This window comes from Macaca thibetana, chromosome 3, assembly GCF_024542745.1.
Source record: "Macaca thibetana thibetana isolate TM-01 chromosome 3, ASM2454274v1, whole genome shotgun sequence".
NCBI lineage: Eukaryota > Metazoa > Chordata > Mammalia > Primates > Cercopithecidae > Macaca > Macaca thibetana.
Window position 1 is genome coordinate 28,548,858 of NC_065580.1, and position 15,925 is coordinate 28,564,782.

General features: G+C 37.0%; 1 protein-coding gene across 3 annotated transcripts in view; it reads left to right on the plus strand.

Annotated features, from left to right (window-relative positions):
- The window catches only part of COPG2 (COPI coat complex subunit gamma 2), a 165,799-nt gene that overhangs the window by 85,543 nt on the left and 64,331 nt on the right, over positions 1-15,925 (plus strand). For 2 of the 3 annotated variants that reach the window (XM_050782491.1, XM_050782493.1), the window contains exon 10: positions 14,155-14,187. The exons of the other annotated variant lie outside the window; for it this stretch is intronic. In XM_050782491.1, coding sequence (XP_050638448.1) covers positions 14,155-14,187 — 33 coding nt within the window. The remainder of the gene's footprint in view (positions 1-14,154; positions 14,188-15,925) is intronic. 3 annotated transcript variants of the gene reach the window in all.

Here is a 15,925-nt window from a genome sequence, read left to right on the forward strand (position 1 = left end):
AAGGGTTTTTACCATTATCTAATATACCTCTTTGTCTCTTTTAACTACTGTTGCTTTAAAGTTTGTTTTGTCTGATGTAAGAATAGCTACCCTGCTCGCTTTTGGTGTCCATTTGCATGAAATGCCTTTTTCCACCCCTTTGCTTTATGTGAGTCTTTATGTGTTAGATGAGTCTCCTGAAGGCAGCAGATAGTTGGTTGGTGAGTTGTTATCCGTTCTGCAGTTCTGTATCTTTTAAGTGGAGCATTTAGGCTATTTACATTCAATGTTAGTATTGAGATGTGAGGTACTGTTGCATTCATCATGCTATTTGTTGCCTGTGTATTTTGGTTTTTTTGTTTGTTTTTTTTGTTTTTGCTTTTTAACTTGTATTTTTGTTTTATAGGTCCTGTGTGACTTATGCTTTAAAGAGGTTCTGTTTTGATGTGTTTCCAGGATTTGTTTCAAGATTTAGGGCTCTTTTTAGTAGTTCTTGTGGTGGTGGCTTGGTAATGGCAAATTCTCTCAGTATTTTTTTGTCTGAACAAGGCTGTATCTTTCCTTTATATATGATGCTTAGTTTTGCTGGATACAGAGTTCTTGGCTAGTAATTGTTTTGTTTGAGGAGACTGAAGATAGGGCCTGATCCCTTTTAGCTTGTAGGGTTTCTGCTGATAAATCTATTGTTAATCTGATAGGTTTTCCTTGATAGGTAACCTGGTGCTTCTGTCTCACAGCTCTTAAGATTCTTTCCTTTGTCTTAACTTTAGATAGCCTGATGACAGTGTGCCTAGGTGATGATCTTTTTGCAATGAATTTCCCAGGTGTTCTTTGTGCTTCTTGTATTTGGATGTCTAGGTCTCTTGCAAGGCCGGGTAAGTTTTCCTTAATTATTCCCCCAAATGTGTTTTCCAAACTTCTAGATTTCTCTTCTTCCTCAGGAACATTGATTATTCTTAGGTTTGGTCGTTTAACACAATCCCAGACTTCTTGGAGTCTTTGTTCATATTTTCTTACCCTTTTTCTTTGTCTTTGTTGGATTGGGTTAATTCGAAGGCCTTGTCTTTGAGTTCTGAATTTCTTTCTTCTACTTGTTCAATTCTATTGCTGAGATTTCCAGAGCATTTTGCATTTCTATAAGTGTATCCAGTGCTTCCTGAATTTTTTATTGTTTTTTCTTTAAGCAATCTATTTACTTGAATGTTTCTCCCTTCACTTCTTGTATCATTTTTTGGATTTCCTTGCATTGGGCTTCCCCTTTCTCTTGTACCTCTCTGATTAGCTTAATAACTAACCTCCTGAATTCTTTTGCAGGTAAATCAAGGATTTCTTCTTGGCTTATATCCAGTGCTGGTGAACTAGTGTGATTTTCTGGGGGATGTTAAAGAGCCTTGTTTTGTCATATTACCAGAGTTGGTTTTCTGGTTCCTTCTCATTTGGGTAGGCTCTGTCAGAGGGAAGGTCTAAGGCGGGGAAGGCTGTTGTTCTGATTCTTTTGTCTCATGGGGTGTTCCTTGAATGTAGTGCACTCCACCTTTTCCTGTGGATGTGGCTTCCTATGAGCCAAACTGCAGTAATTGTTGTCTCTCTTCTGGGTCTAGCCACCCAGCAAGTCTACCTGGCTCCAGGCTGGTACCAGGGATTGTCTGCAGAGTCCTGTGATGTGAACTCCCGATCTCAGGTAATCCGCCTGCCTCAGAACTTCCAAAGTGCTGGGATTACAGGCATGAGCCACTGCACCTGGCCTCACTTCTTTAACTTTATGCTCTTTCACTTAATATAATATTTTTGAGGTTCACTGTGTTGTAGCATGCATCAGTACTTCATTCCTTTTTGTGACTGAATACTCTTCCATGGTATGGCTAGACCAGATTTTGTTTACTTGTTCATTAATTGATAGGCATTTGGTTTTTTCCCCATTTTTATCTATTATGAATAATGCTGCTGTGAACATTCATATACAAAGCTTTATATGTACATATATTTTTCCATTCTCTTGCAAAGATTTCTATAAATAGAGTAACTGGGTCATATGATAAGTTTATGTTTAATTTTTAAAAAATTTTTTTATTATACTTTAAGTTCTAGGGTACTTTTAAAGAAATTGCCAAACTGTTTTCCAAAATAGCCATACCATTTCTATTATGTATGAGAATTTCGATTTTCTGTGTCTTCACCAACACACTTATACATTGCTGGTGTGAGTGTAAATTAGTTCAACCATTGTGGTTGAACTTACCTATGTAACATATACCATTACCTATGTAACAAACCTTTACATGTACCCCTGAACCTAAAATTAAAAGTTTTTAAAAAATCACACATGGGTGTTAGATTTTGTCAATTGATTTTTATTCATCTATGAAGATGGTTATGTGGTTTTTATCCTTTATATTATTAATGTGTGTTAGATTTTGTCAGTTGATTTTTATTCATCTATGAAGATGATTATGTGGTTTTTGTCCTTTATATTATTAATGTAGTATATAATGTGATTTTCTGATGTTAAACCACCTTTACATTCCTGTGATTAATGCCACTTAATTATGTATATAATTCTTTTTACATATTACTGGATTCAGTTTGCTGATATTTTGTTAAGAATTTTTGTTTTTGGTAGAAGGAATACTGTACTGTAGTTCTCTTGTGAAATGTTTGTCATGCTTTTTTATCTGAGTAGTACTAACTTCATAGAATTAGTTGAGTAGTAAATGTTCTTTTCCCATTTATTTTCTGAAAGAGTTTTGAAGAATTGGTATTATTATATCAAATATCTGATAGAATTAACCAGTGAGGCCATCTGGATCTGTGTTTGTTTTTTTGTGTGTGTGTGTGTGTGTTTTTTTTTTTTGGAGGTATGGTTTTTAATAATTAACTCATTATAAATTATTTAGATTTTCTGTTTCTTTTTGAGTCAGTTTTAGTAGTTTGGTATTTCTAGGAATTTTTCCATTTCATGTAAGTTATCTAATTTGTTGGCATACAGTTGTTCATAATAGTTCCTCATAATTTTTTTCATTAGTGTCAGCAGTGACGTGTTGCCTTTTTCATCCCTGGTTTTGGTAATTTGTGTCTTTCCTCTTTTTTTCTTGGTTAGTTTAGATGAAGGTTTGTGAATTTTGTTGATCTTTTCAAAGAACCAACTTTGGGTGTCACTGATTTTTTTATTACTATTATTTTTCTGTATTCTAGTCAGTTAACCTGTGCTCTAATATTTATTACTTCCTTTCTTCTGCATGCTGCAGGCTTAGTTTACTCTTCCTGATTTCTTCATGTGGAAGCCTAGGTTATTGATTTGAGACCCTTTTTTGTTTTTGGTATAGGTTTCTAAAATAAAATTTTCTCCAAGCATTGCTTTAGTTGAGTCCCATACATTTTGATTTGTTGTGTTTTCATTTTCATTCAACTTCAAATATTTTCTCATTTCCTATTTGATTTCTTCTTGATCCCTGAGTTACTTGGAAGTGTGGTGTTTACTTTCCAAATATTTAAGGATTTCCCTGGTTTCTTTTCTGTTGTTCATTTATAATTTAATTCAGTTGTGATTGAAAAACATACCTTGTATGATTTCTGTCATTTTAAATGTATTGAGATTTGTGACTTGGTATTTAATTCATTCTTGGAAATGATTAGCACTGAAAAAGAATTTGTATTTTTACAGTTACTGGGTTGAATGTTTTCTATAATCAGTTAGCTTGAGTTGGTTGATCATGTTGTTCCAGTCTTCTATATCCTTGATGGTTTTTCTGCTTAGTTGTTTTTATCAATTATTGGGTGGGACTAGACATCTACTACTACTATTTTTATTTTTATTTATTTTATTTTAACAGGCTTTTGAGGAACAGGTTCTGTTTGGTTACATGGATAAGTTCTTTAGAGGTGATTTCTGAGATTTTGGTGTACCCGTCACCCAAGTAGTGTACACTATACCCGATGTGTAATCTTTTATGCCTTACTCCCCTCCCTCACATCCCCCCAAGTCCTGAAAGTCCATTATATCATTCTTATGCCTTTGCGTGCTCATAGCTTAGCTTCCACCTTTAAGTGAGAACATGCGATGTTTGGTTTTTCTTTCCTGAGTTACTTCACTGAGAATCATGTTCTCCAGTACCATGCTATTTTGGTTACTGTAGCCTTGTAGTGTAGTTTGAAGTCAGGTAGCGTGATGCCTCCAGCTTTGTTCTTTTTTGCTTATGATTGTCTTGGGGGCAATGCAGGCTCTTTTTTGGTTCCACATGAACTTTAAAGTAGTTTTTTCCAATTCTGTGAAGAAAGTCATTGATAGCTTGATGGGGATGGCATTGAATCTATAAATTACCTTGGGCATTGTGGCCATTTTCACAATATTGATTCTTCCTATCCATGAGCATGGAATGTTCTTCCATTTGTTTGTGTCCTCTTTTATGTCATTGAGCATAATGACATGGTTTGTAGTTCTCCTTAAAGAGGTCCTTCACATCCCTTGTAAGTTGAATTCTTAGGTACTTTATTCTCTTTGAAGCAATTGTGAATGGGAGTTCACTCATGATTTGGCTCTCTGTTTGTTTTGGGGTTTAAGAGTGCTTGTGATTTTTGCACATTGATTTTGTATCCTGAGACTTTGCTGAAGTTGCTTATCAGCTTAAGGAGATTTGGGGTTGAGATGATGGGGTTTTCTAAATATACAATTATGTCATCTGCAAACAGGGACAATTTGACTTCCCCTTTTCTTAATTGAATACCTTTTATTTCTTTCTCCTGCCCAATTGCCCTGGCCAGAACTTCCAACACTATGTTGAATAGGAGTGGTGAGAAAGGGCATCCCTGTCTTGTGCCAGTTTTCAAAGGGAATGCTTCCAGTTTTTGCCCTTTCAATATGATATTGGCTGTGAGTTTGTCATAAATAGCTCTTATTTTGAGATACATCCCATCAATACCTAGTTTATCGAGTTTTTAGCATGAAGGGCTGTTGAATTTTGTCGAAGGCCCTTTGTGCATCTATTGAGATAATCATGTGGTTTTTGTCTTTGGTTCCGTTTATATGATGGATCATGTTTATTGGTTTGCATATGTTGAACCAGCCTTGCATCCCAGGGATGAAGGCAACTTGATCATGATGGATAAGCTTTTTGATGTGTTGCTGGATTCGGTTTGCTGGTATTTTATTGAGGATTTTTGCATCAATGTTCATCAGGGATATTAGTCTAAAATTCTCTTTTTTTTTTTGTTGTGTCTCTACCAGGCTTTGGTATCAGGATGACGCTGGCCTCATAAAACGATTTAGGGAGGATTCCCTCTTTTTCTGTTGATTGGAATAGTTTCAGAAGGAATGGTACCAGCTCCTCTTTGTTCCTCTGTAGAATTCAGCTGTGAATTCCTCTGGTTCTGGACTTTTTTTGGTTGGTAGGCTATTAATTACTGCCTCAATTTCAGAGCCTGTTATTGGTCTATTCAGGGATTCAACTTCTTCCTGGTTTAGTCTTGGGAGGGTGTATGTGTCCAGGAATTTATCCATTTCTTCTAGATTTTCTAGTTTATTTGCATAGAGGTGTTTATAGCATGCTCTGATGGTAGTTTTTATTTCTGTGGGATCAGTGGTGATATCAGCTTTATCATTTTTTATTGCATCTATTTGATTCTTCTCTCTTTTCTTCTTTATTAGTCTTGCTAGCAGTCTATCTGTTTTGTTGATCTTTTTGAAAAACCGGCTCCTGGATACCAAAACAGATACAGACCAATGGAACAGAACAGAGCCCTCAGAATTAATATAACACATCTACACATCTACAACCATCTGATCTTTGACAAACCTGACAAAAATAAGAAATGGGGAAAAGTTCCCTACTTAATAAAAGGTGCTGGGAAAACTGGCTAGCCATATGTAGAAGGCTGAAACTGGATCCCTTCCTTACACCTTATACAAAAATTAATTCAAGATGGATTAAAGACTTAAATGTTAGTCCTAAAACCGTAAAAACCTAGAAGAAAACCTAGGCAATACCATTCAGGACATAGCCATGGGCAAGGACTTCATGACTAAAACACCAAAAGCAATGGCAGCAAAAGCCAAAATTGACAAATGGGATCTAATTAAACTAAAGAGCTCCTGCAGAGCAAAAGAAACTACCATCAGAGTGAACAGGCAACCTACAGAATGGGAGAAAATTTTTGCAATCTACCCGTGTGACAAAGGGCTAATATCCAGAATCTACAAAGAACTTAAACAAATTTACAAGAAAAAACACCATCAAAAAGTGGGCAAAGGATATGAGCAGACACTTCTCAAAAGAAGACATTTATGCAACCAACAGACACATGAAAAAATGCTTATCATCACTGGCCATCAGAGAAACGCAAATCAAAACCACAGTGAGATACCATCTCACGCCATTTAGAATGGCAATCATTAAAAAGTCAGGAAACAACAGGTGCTGGAGAGGATGTAGAGAAATAGGAACACTTTTACACTGTTGATGGGACTGTAAACTAGTTCATCCATTGTGGAAGTCAGTGTGGTGATTCCTCAAGGATCTAGAACTAGAAATACCATTTGACCCAGCCATCCCATTTCTGGGTATATACCCAAAGGATAAAGACACATGCACATGTATGTTTATTGCAGCACTATTTGCAATAGCAAAGACTTGGAACCAACCCAAATGTCCGTGATTGATAGACTGGGTTAAGAAAATGTGGCACATATACACCATGGAATACTATGCAGCCATAAAAAAGGATGAGTTCATGTCCTTTGTAGGGACATGAGTGAATCTGGAAGCCATCATTCAGAGCAAACTATCGCAAGGACAGAAAACCAAACACCGCATGTTCTCACTCATAGTTGGGAATTGAACAATGAGAACATTTGGACACAGGGTGGGGAACATCACACACTGGGGCCTGACATGGGGTTGGGGGAGGGGGGAGGGATAGCATTAGGAATATATCTAATGTAAATGATGAGTTAATGGGTGCAGCACACCAACATGGCACATGTATATATCTAACAAACCTGCACCTTGTGCACATGTACCCTAGAACTTAAAGTATAATAATTAAAAAAAGAAAGAAATTTATAACACACACACATACAAAGAATAATGGTCTCCAACTGCATCCTGGTTGCTGCAAATGCCATTATTTCTTTCCTTTTAATGGCTGAGGAGAGAGAGAGAGTGCACATTTTCTTTATTCACTATTGATTGATGGGCATTTGGGCTGGTTCCATATTTTTGCAATTGTGAATTGTGCTGCTATAAACATGCGTGTGCAAGTGCCTTTTTCATATAATGACTTTTTTTCCTCTGGGTAGATACCCAGTAGTGGGTTTGCTGGAAAATGGTAAATCTACTTTTAGTTAAGTAATCGCCACACTGTTTTCCATATTGGTTGTACTAGTTCACATTCCCACCAGCAGTGTAGAAGTGTTCCCTTTTCACCACATCCATGCCAACATCTATCTTTTTATTTTTAAATTATGGCCATTCTTGCAGGAGTAAGGTGGTATCACGTTGTGGTTTTAATTTGCATTTCCCTGATCATTAGTGATGTTGAGCATTTTTTTCATATGTTTGTTGGCCATTTGTATATCTTCTTTTAAGAATTGTCTATTCATGTCCTTAACCCACTTTTTTGATGGGATTGTTTGGTTTTTTTCTTGCTGATTTGTTTTAGGTCCTTGTAGGTTCTGGATATCAGTCCTTTATCAGATGCATAGTTTGCAAAGCTTTTCTCCCACTCTGTGAGTTGTCTGTTTACTATGCTGATTATTTCTTTTGCTATACAGAAGCTTTTTAGTTTAATTAAATCCCATCTATTTTATCTTTGCTTTTCTTGCATTTGCTTTTGGGTTCTTGGTCATGAAGTCTTTGCCTAAGCAAATGTGTAGAAGGGTTTTTCCAGTGTTATCTTTTAGAAATTTAATGGTTGCAGGTCTTAGATTTAAGTCTTTGATCCATCTTGAGTTGATTTTTATATAAGGTGAGAGATGAGGATCCAGTTTCATTCTCCTACGTGTGGCTAGCCAATTATCCCAGCATCATTTGTTGAATAGGGTGTCCTTTCCACACTTTATGTTTTGTTTTCTTTGTCGAAGATCAGTTGGCTGTAAATATTTGGGTTTATTTCTGGGTTCTCTATTCTTTTACATTGGTCTGTTTGCCTATTTTTGTACCAGTGCCATGCTGTTGTGGTGACTGTGGCTTTATAGTATAGTTTGAAGTCAGGTAATGTGGTGTCTCCAGATTTGTTCTTTTTGCTTAGTCTTGCTTTGGCTATGTGGGCTCTGTTTTGGTTCCATATGAATTTTAAGATATTTTTGTGTGTGGTTCTGTGAAGAATGATGGTAGTATTTTGATGGAAATTACATTGAATTTGTAGAATTGCTTTTGGCAGTGTGACCATTTTCACAATATTCTTCTCATCCATGAGCATCGGAGGTGTTTTCATTTTTTGTGCCATGTATGATTTCTTTCAGCAGTATTTTGTAGTTTTCTTTGTAGAGGTCTTTCACCTCCTTGGTTAGGTATATTCCTAAGTATTTTATTTTATTGCAGCTGCTGTAAAAGGGGTTGAGTTCTTGATATGATTCTCTGCTTGCTCACTGTTGCTGTATAGCTGTGCTACTGATTTGTGTACATTGATTTTGTAACCTGAATATACTGAATTCATTTATCAGATCTAGGAGCTTTCTGGATGAGTTTTTAGGGTTTTCTAGGTAGACAATCATATCATCAGTGAACAGCAACAGTTTAATTTCCTCTTTACCAATTTGGATGCCCTTTATTTCTTTCTCTTGTCTGATTGCTCTGGCTAGGACTTCCAGCACTCTGTTGAATAGAAGTGATGAAAGTGGGCATCCTTGTCTTGTTCCAGTTCTCGGGAATGCTTTCAGCTTTTTCCTATTTAGTATAATGCCGACTATGGGTTTGTCATAGATGGATTTTATTATTTTAAGGTACATCCCCTCTGTGCTGATTTTGCTAAGGGTTTTAATCATAAAGGTATGCTGGATTTTGTCGAATGCTTTTTTGGGAACCATTGAGATGATGATGTGATTTTTGTTTTTAATTCTGTTTATGTGGTATATCACATTTATAGACATGTGTATGTTAAACCATCCCTGCATCCCTGATATGAAACCCACTTGGTCATGGTGGATTATCTTTTTGATATGCTGTTGAATTTGGTTAGCTATATTTTGTTGAGGATTTTTGCGTCTGTGTTCATCAGGGATATTGGTCTGTAGTTTTCTGTTTTTGTTAAGACCTTTCCTGGTTTCGGTATTAGGGTTATACTGGCTTCTTAGAATCATTTAGGGATGATTCACTCTTTCTCTATCTTTTGGAATAGTTTCAATAGGATTGGTACCAATTATTCTTTGAATGTCTGATATAATTCAGCTGTGAGTTTATCTGGTCCTGGACTTATTTTTATTGGCAACTTTTTTATACCATTTAATCTCGCTGCTTGTTATTGGTCTGTTCAGAGTTTCCATTTCCTCCTGGTTTAATCTAGGAGGGTTTGTATATTTCCAGGAATTTATCCATCACCTCTAGATTTTCCAGTTTGTATGTATAAAGGTGTTCATAGTAGCCTTGAATGATCTTTTGTATTTCTGTAGTATTGGTTTTAGTATCCCCCGACTCCTTTTTAATTGAGCTTACTTGGATCTTCTCTCTTCTTGGTTAATCTTGCTAATGGTCTATCAATTTTGTTTATCTTCAAAGAACTAGCTTTTTGTTTCATATCTCTTTTGTATTTTTGTTGTTGTTGTTGTTTCAGTTTCATTTAATTGTGCTCTGATCTTGGTTCTTTTCTCTTGCTGAGTTTAGGTTTGGTTTGTTCTTGTTTCTCTAATTACTGGAGGTTTGACCTTAGATTATCTACTTGTGCTCTTTCAGACTTTTTGATGTAGGCATTTAGTAGTATGAAATTTTGTCTTTGCACCTTTTTTGCTGTATCTCAGAGGTCTGTATACACTATTATTGTTCAGTTCAAAGGGTTTTTAAATTTCCATCTTGATTTCATTGATGACCCAACAAACATTCAGGAGCAGATTATTTAATTTCCATGTATTTGCATGGTTTTCAAGGTTCCTTTTGGAGTTTATTTCCGATTTTATTCGGCTGTGGTCTGGGAGAGTACTTGGTATAATTTTGACTTTCTTAAATTTATTGAGACTTGTTTTGTGGCCTGTCATATAGTTTATCTTGGAGAATGTTCCATGTGCTAATGAATAGAATGTATATTCTGCAGTTGTTGGGTAGAATGTTCTGTAAATATCTGTTAAGTTAATTTGTTCTAGGGTGTAGTTTAAGTCAATTGTTTCTTTGTTGACTTTCTGTCTTGATGACCTGTCTAGTGCTGTCAGTGGAATATTGAAGTCCCCTACTATTATTGTGTTGCCGTCTGTCTCATTTCTTAGGTCTAGTAGTAATTGTTTTATACATTTGGGAGCTCCAGTGTTAGGTGCATATATATTTAGGATCGTGATATTTTCCTGTTGGACTAGTGCTTTTAACATTATATAATGTCCCTCTTTGCTTTTTAAACTGTTGTTGCTTTAAAGTCCGTTTTGTCTGATATAATAGCTACTCCTGCTCACTTTTGGTGTCCGTTTGCATGGAATACCTTTTTCCACCCCTTTACCTTAAGTTTATGTGAGTCCTTATGTGTTAGGTGAGTCTCTTTAAGACAGCAGACTTGGTTGGTGGATTCTCTTTTTTTTTTTTTTTTTTTTGAGACAGAGTTTCACTCTTGTTGCCCAGGCCGGAGTGCAATAGCACTATCTCAGCTCACCACAACCTCCGTCTCCCGGGTTCAAGTGATTCTCCTGTGTCAGCCTCCCGAGTAGCTGGGACTACAGGCGCCCACCACCATGCCCAGCTAATTTTTGTATTTTTAGTATAGACGAGGTTTCACCATGTTGGCCAGGCTGTTCTCAAACTCCTGACCTCGTGATATGCCCACTTAGGCCTCCCAAAGTGCTGGGATTACAGGCATGAGCCACTACACCCGGCCCTTTTACATTCAGTGTTATTACTGAGATGTGAGTGAGGTACTATTCTATTCATCATGCTAGTTGTACCTTGTTTTTTTATTTTTCATTGTGTTATTGTTTTATAGACCCTGTGAGATTTTTTTCTTTAAGGAGGTTCTATTTTGGTGTATTTCAAGGTTTTGTTTCAAGATTTAGAATTCCTTTTAGCAGTTCTTGTAGTGCTGACTTGGTAATGGTGAATTCTCTCAGCATCTGTTTGTCTGAAAAAAACTTTATCTTTCCTTCATTTATGAAGCTTAGTTTCACTGGATACAAAATTCTTCGCGATAATTATTTTGTTTAAGGAGGTTATCGATAGGACTCCAGTCCCTTCTAGTTTGTAGGGTTTCTGCTGAGAAATCTGCTGTTAATCTGGTAGGTTTTTCTTTATAGCTTACCTGATGCTTGTGCTTCACAGCTCTTAAGATTCTTTCCTTCATCTTGATTTTAAATAATGTGATGACTAAGTGCCTAGGTGATTATCTTTTTGTGATGAATTTTCCGGGTGTTCTTTGAGCTTCTTGTGTTTGGATGTCTAGGTCTCTTGCAAGGCCAGGCAAGTTTTCATTAATTATTCTTTCAAATAAGTTTTCCAAACTTTTAGATTTATCTTCTTCTTTGGGAACACCAGTTATTCTTAGGTTTGGTCATTTAGCATAATCCCAAACTTCTTGGAGGCTTTGTGCATTTGTTTTGTTGTGTGTTTTTTTTTTTTTTTTAATTCTTTTTTCCTTGTCCTTGTTGGATTGGGTTAATTTGAAAGTCTTGTCTTTGAGCTCTGAAGTTTTTTTCTTCTACTTGTTCGATTCTGTTATTGAAACTTTCCAGTGTATTTGTCATTTCTGTAAATGTGTCTTTCATTTCCAGAAGTTGTGAAGGGAGTGAAGAGGACTCTGTGAGGGTCCTTGGTTGTAGTTTTGTTTAGTGTCCTGGTTTTCTTGAATGCTGGTTGTACTAGCAGTAAGGTTGTTATGTGTACTGACTCTGGACCTCTGGGTAGCCAGGATGTTATAGGCGGTTGAATTAGCTGTTTTCTGTTTTCTTGGGTCATGGTTGTTCTTTTATTAGTTGCTGCAGTGGCTTGAATTGATTGGCCTCCAGCCAGGAGGTGGCGCTTTCAAGAGAGCATCAGCTGCAGTAGTATAGAGGGGATACAAGCTTGCTCTGAGGTCACTTGGATACATATTTGGGTTTCTCAAGGAATGGTTGGGGCCATAGAGCTCCCAAGAGATTATGCTTTTTGTCTTCAGCTACCAGGGCAGGTAGGGAAAGACCATCAGCAGGGGGCAGGGTTAGGCATATCTGAGCTCAGACTGTCCTTGTGTGGGGCTTGCTGCAGCTGGTGTGGGAGATGGGGGTATGGTTCTCAGGCCCATGTTATTGTGTGGGGGTGCTTGCTGCAGCTGGTGTGGGAGATGGGGGTATGGTTCTCAGGCCCATGGAGTTATGTTCCCAGGGGGATTATGGTGCTTCTGCTGCAACATACAGGTTACCGTGAAAGTGGAGGAAAGCTGCCAGTGACAGGTCTAACCCAGCTACCACACAGCCAACAAGGCCAGTCTCTTTCCCACCATGCCCCACTAATACCATCGAGTTTATATCCAGGCAGCTGTGAGCAGAGTTGAGATCTTGTCCCTCAACGATTATTTTTATTTATTTATTTTGAGACAGAGTCTCGCTCTGTTGCCCAAACTGGAGTGCAGTGGTGCGATCTCAGCTCACTGCAACCTCCACCTCCCAGGTTCAAGCAATTCTCCTGCCTCTGCCTCCCGAGTAGCTGGGATTACAGGCACATGCCACCATGCCTGGCTAATTTTTGTATTTTTAGTAGAGACAGGGTTTCGCCATGTTGGCCAGGCTGGTCTCGAGCACCTGACCTCAGGTGATCTGCCTGCCTTGCCTCCCAAAGTGCCAGGATTACAGTTGTGAGCCACAGCTCTCGGCCTATTATTTTTAAATTATATACTTCTCGTTCCTTTTGTCAAGTTTTGCTTTATGTATTTTGTGGTTCTATCGCATGAGTTATCATTGTTAAATCTTCCTGATGCATTCATCTCTTTAACATTGTGAAATGTCTCTCCTTGTTGCATAACATTTTTGTCTTAAACTCTTGTCTGCTATTAATATAGGTGTTCATGATCTCTTACAGTTTTGTTTGCATGGCATACATTTTCCTGTCTTTTTAATTTCATCCTATCTGTGTCTTTGAATCTAAAGTGTGTCTGTTAGACATCATGTAGTTGGATCTTGCTTTTTAAACCTGTCTAGCAGTTTGTCTTTTAGTTGGAGTATTTAGACCATTCAAATTTAACATAATTATTGTTGGGTTTACCTTTGCCATTTGGCTATTTGTTCTGTGTAAATCTCCTGTCTTTTTTGTTTCTCTCTTCTTCTTTGCGTTTGAGTTAAAAAATGTTTAGTATATCATTTTAATACCTTCATCAATAATTTAACTTTTAAAAAAAGTTTTTTCATAATTTCTAGGAATGATAGTAAGCATTTTAATTTACCACAATCTACTTCAGATAATACTAACTTAATTTCAGTAAAATTTAAAATCTTTGCTCCAATATAGTTCTGTTCCTTCCCTCCTATTTGCTGTTATTGGCATGTGTGTTATCTGTGTATATGTTAAGAACTCGACAATATAGTGTTATAGTTATTGCTTTATACAATTTTATGTTCTTCAAAGTAGTTAAGAAATGAGAAAAATTGTAGAATCTTTCATACCAATTAATATATTTACACTTTCTGATGCTGTTTATTTCTCCCTGATTATTCATGTCACTGTCTACAGTCTTTCAGTCTGTTCTTCTTTTAGTATTTTTACAAAGCAAGTCTGTTAGCAATGAATTTTCTCAGCCTTTGCTTATCTGGGAATGTCATTTTTAGCTTTCATTTTTGGAGGATAGTTTTGTTGGATTATGGAATTCTTGTTTTTTCATTTTAGCACTTTGAATATGACATTTTACTGTCTCTGTCTTCCATTGTTTCAGATGAGAAATCAGCCATTAATCATACTGATTTTTTTCCCTGTACAGTGTGATAAGTAGTTTTTTTTCTTGCTGCTGTCAAGATTTTACCTTGATCTTATGTTTTCTTTGTTGTTTATATATTTATTTATTATTATTTTTTCTTTCCAACTTTTATTTTAGGTTCGGGGGTGCACATGCAGGTTTGTCATACAGGTAAATTGCATGTCATGGGGGTTTGGTGTATAGATTATTTTGTCACTGAGGTGGTGAGCATAGTACCACCCAGTTGGTAGGTTTTTTATCCTCATCCTTCCCCACCCTACACCCTCAAGTGGGCTCCAGTGCCTATTGTTCCCTTCTTTGTGCCCATGTGCACTCAATGTTTAGCTCCCCTTATAAGTGAAAACATGCAGTATTTGGTTTTCTGTCCCCATGTTAATTTGCTTAGGATAATGGCCTCCAGCTCCATCCATGTTGCTGCAATGGACGTAATCTCATTCTTTTTTATGGCTGCATAGTAGTCCATGGTGTATATGTACTATATTTTCTTCATCCAGTCCACTGTTAATGGGTATCTAGGTTGATTCCATGTCTTTGCTATTGTGTGTAGTGGTGCAATGAACATATGAGGGCATGTGTCTTTATGGTAGAACTGTTAGTCCAAACTGTACCATTTTGTAAGCCCCCTGTCATTTCACAGACCTTGATCAAAGTGAAACATTCCTTGGGGGACTGGGCCGTGAGAAACATCCTGCCCGACTGCCTGACTTTCTTATCACATTCTGCTGGGAAAAAGTCCAAGGAACATCACTGTCTCATCCTGCCAGATCAAGGACCAAACCGCCTCATCATGGGAACATCTTATCAACATCCTCCCGGGCAGCAAGCCATATCCCTCAGACCCCTCCCTCCCAGGCCTAAAATTGCCCCAGCCTGTAAGGAGAGGTGGGCCCTGGCATTAAGTTGGTGCCCTGCCTCTGCAGATCTTATGCTGCACCTAAAACCTGCATTGCTGTAGAGCTGCCAACTCTCTCTCAGTCTTTCTTTAACCCTCGCCTTCACATAAAAACCTAACAAAAGCAATTCATATTCCTTTGGGTTTGTATTTAGTAATGGGATTGCTGGATCAAATGGTAGTTCTGTTTTAAGTTCTTGAGAAATCTCCAAACTGCTTTCCACAGTGGCTGAACTAATTTGCATTCCCAACAGCAGTGTATAAGCATTCTCTTTTATCTGCAACCTCACCAGCATCTGTTATTTTTTGACTTTTTAATAATGGCTATTCTGACTGGTACGAGATGGTATCAAGCATATTAAAAAATGGTCAACATCACTAATCATTAGAGAAATGCAAATCAAAACCACAATGAGATACTATTTCACACCAGTCAGAATGACTATTTTTATGCTTTCAACAGTTTCACTCTGGTGTGTGTATATGTGAATATTTTTGTATTTATTTGGCTTGAGACTTTTTGAGCCTCTTGGGTCCATAAATTAATGGGTTTTTGTTGTTGTTGTTGTTGTTGTTGTTTTTAATCAAACTTGTGAGGTTTTCAGCCATGGTTTCTTCTTATGTTCGTTTTCCCCTTTGTGTCTCTCGTTTCCTATGAAAACTCCTATCATCCAAATGTGGGTACCCTTGATCATGTTACACAGGTCTCCAAAGCACTGTACATTTTTTTTCCTTCTTTTTTTATTTTCATCAGCTGGTTTATCTCAGTAGATCTACAAGTTTTCTTATTTTTTCATCTGTCTGCACAAGTCTGCTATTGAACTTTTCTGGCGAATTTCTCATTCCAGTCATTGCACTTTCCAAATCTAGGATTTTTATTTGGTTTCTTAAATTAAAAAAAATCATTTCTGTCTCTTTATTGGTAGTCTCTCTCGTAAGACATCCTTGTTATACTTCCCTTTAATTTAAATATGATTTCCTTTAGTTTTTTGAACA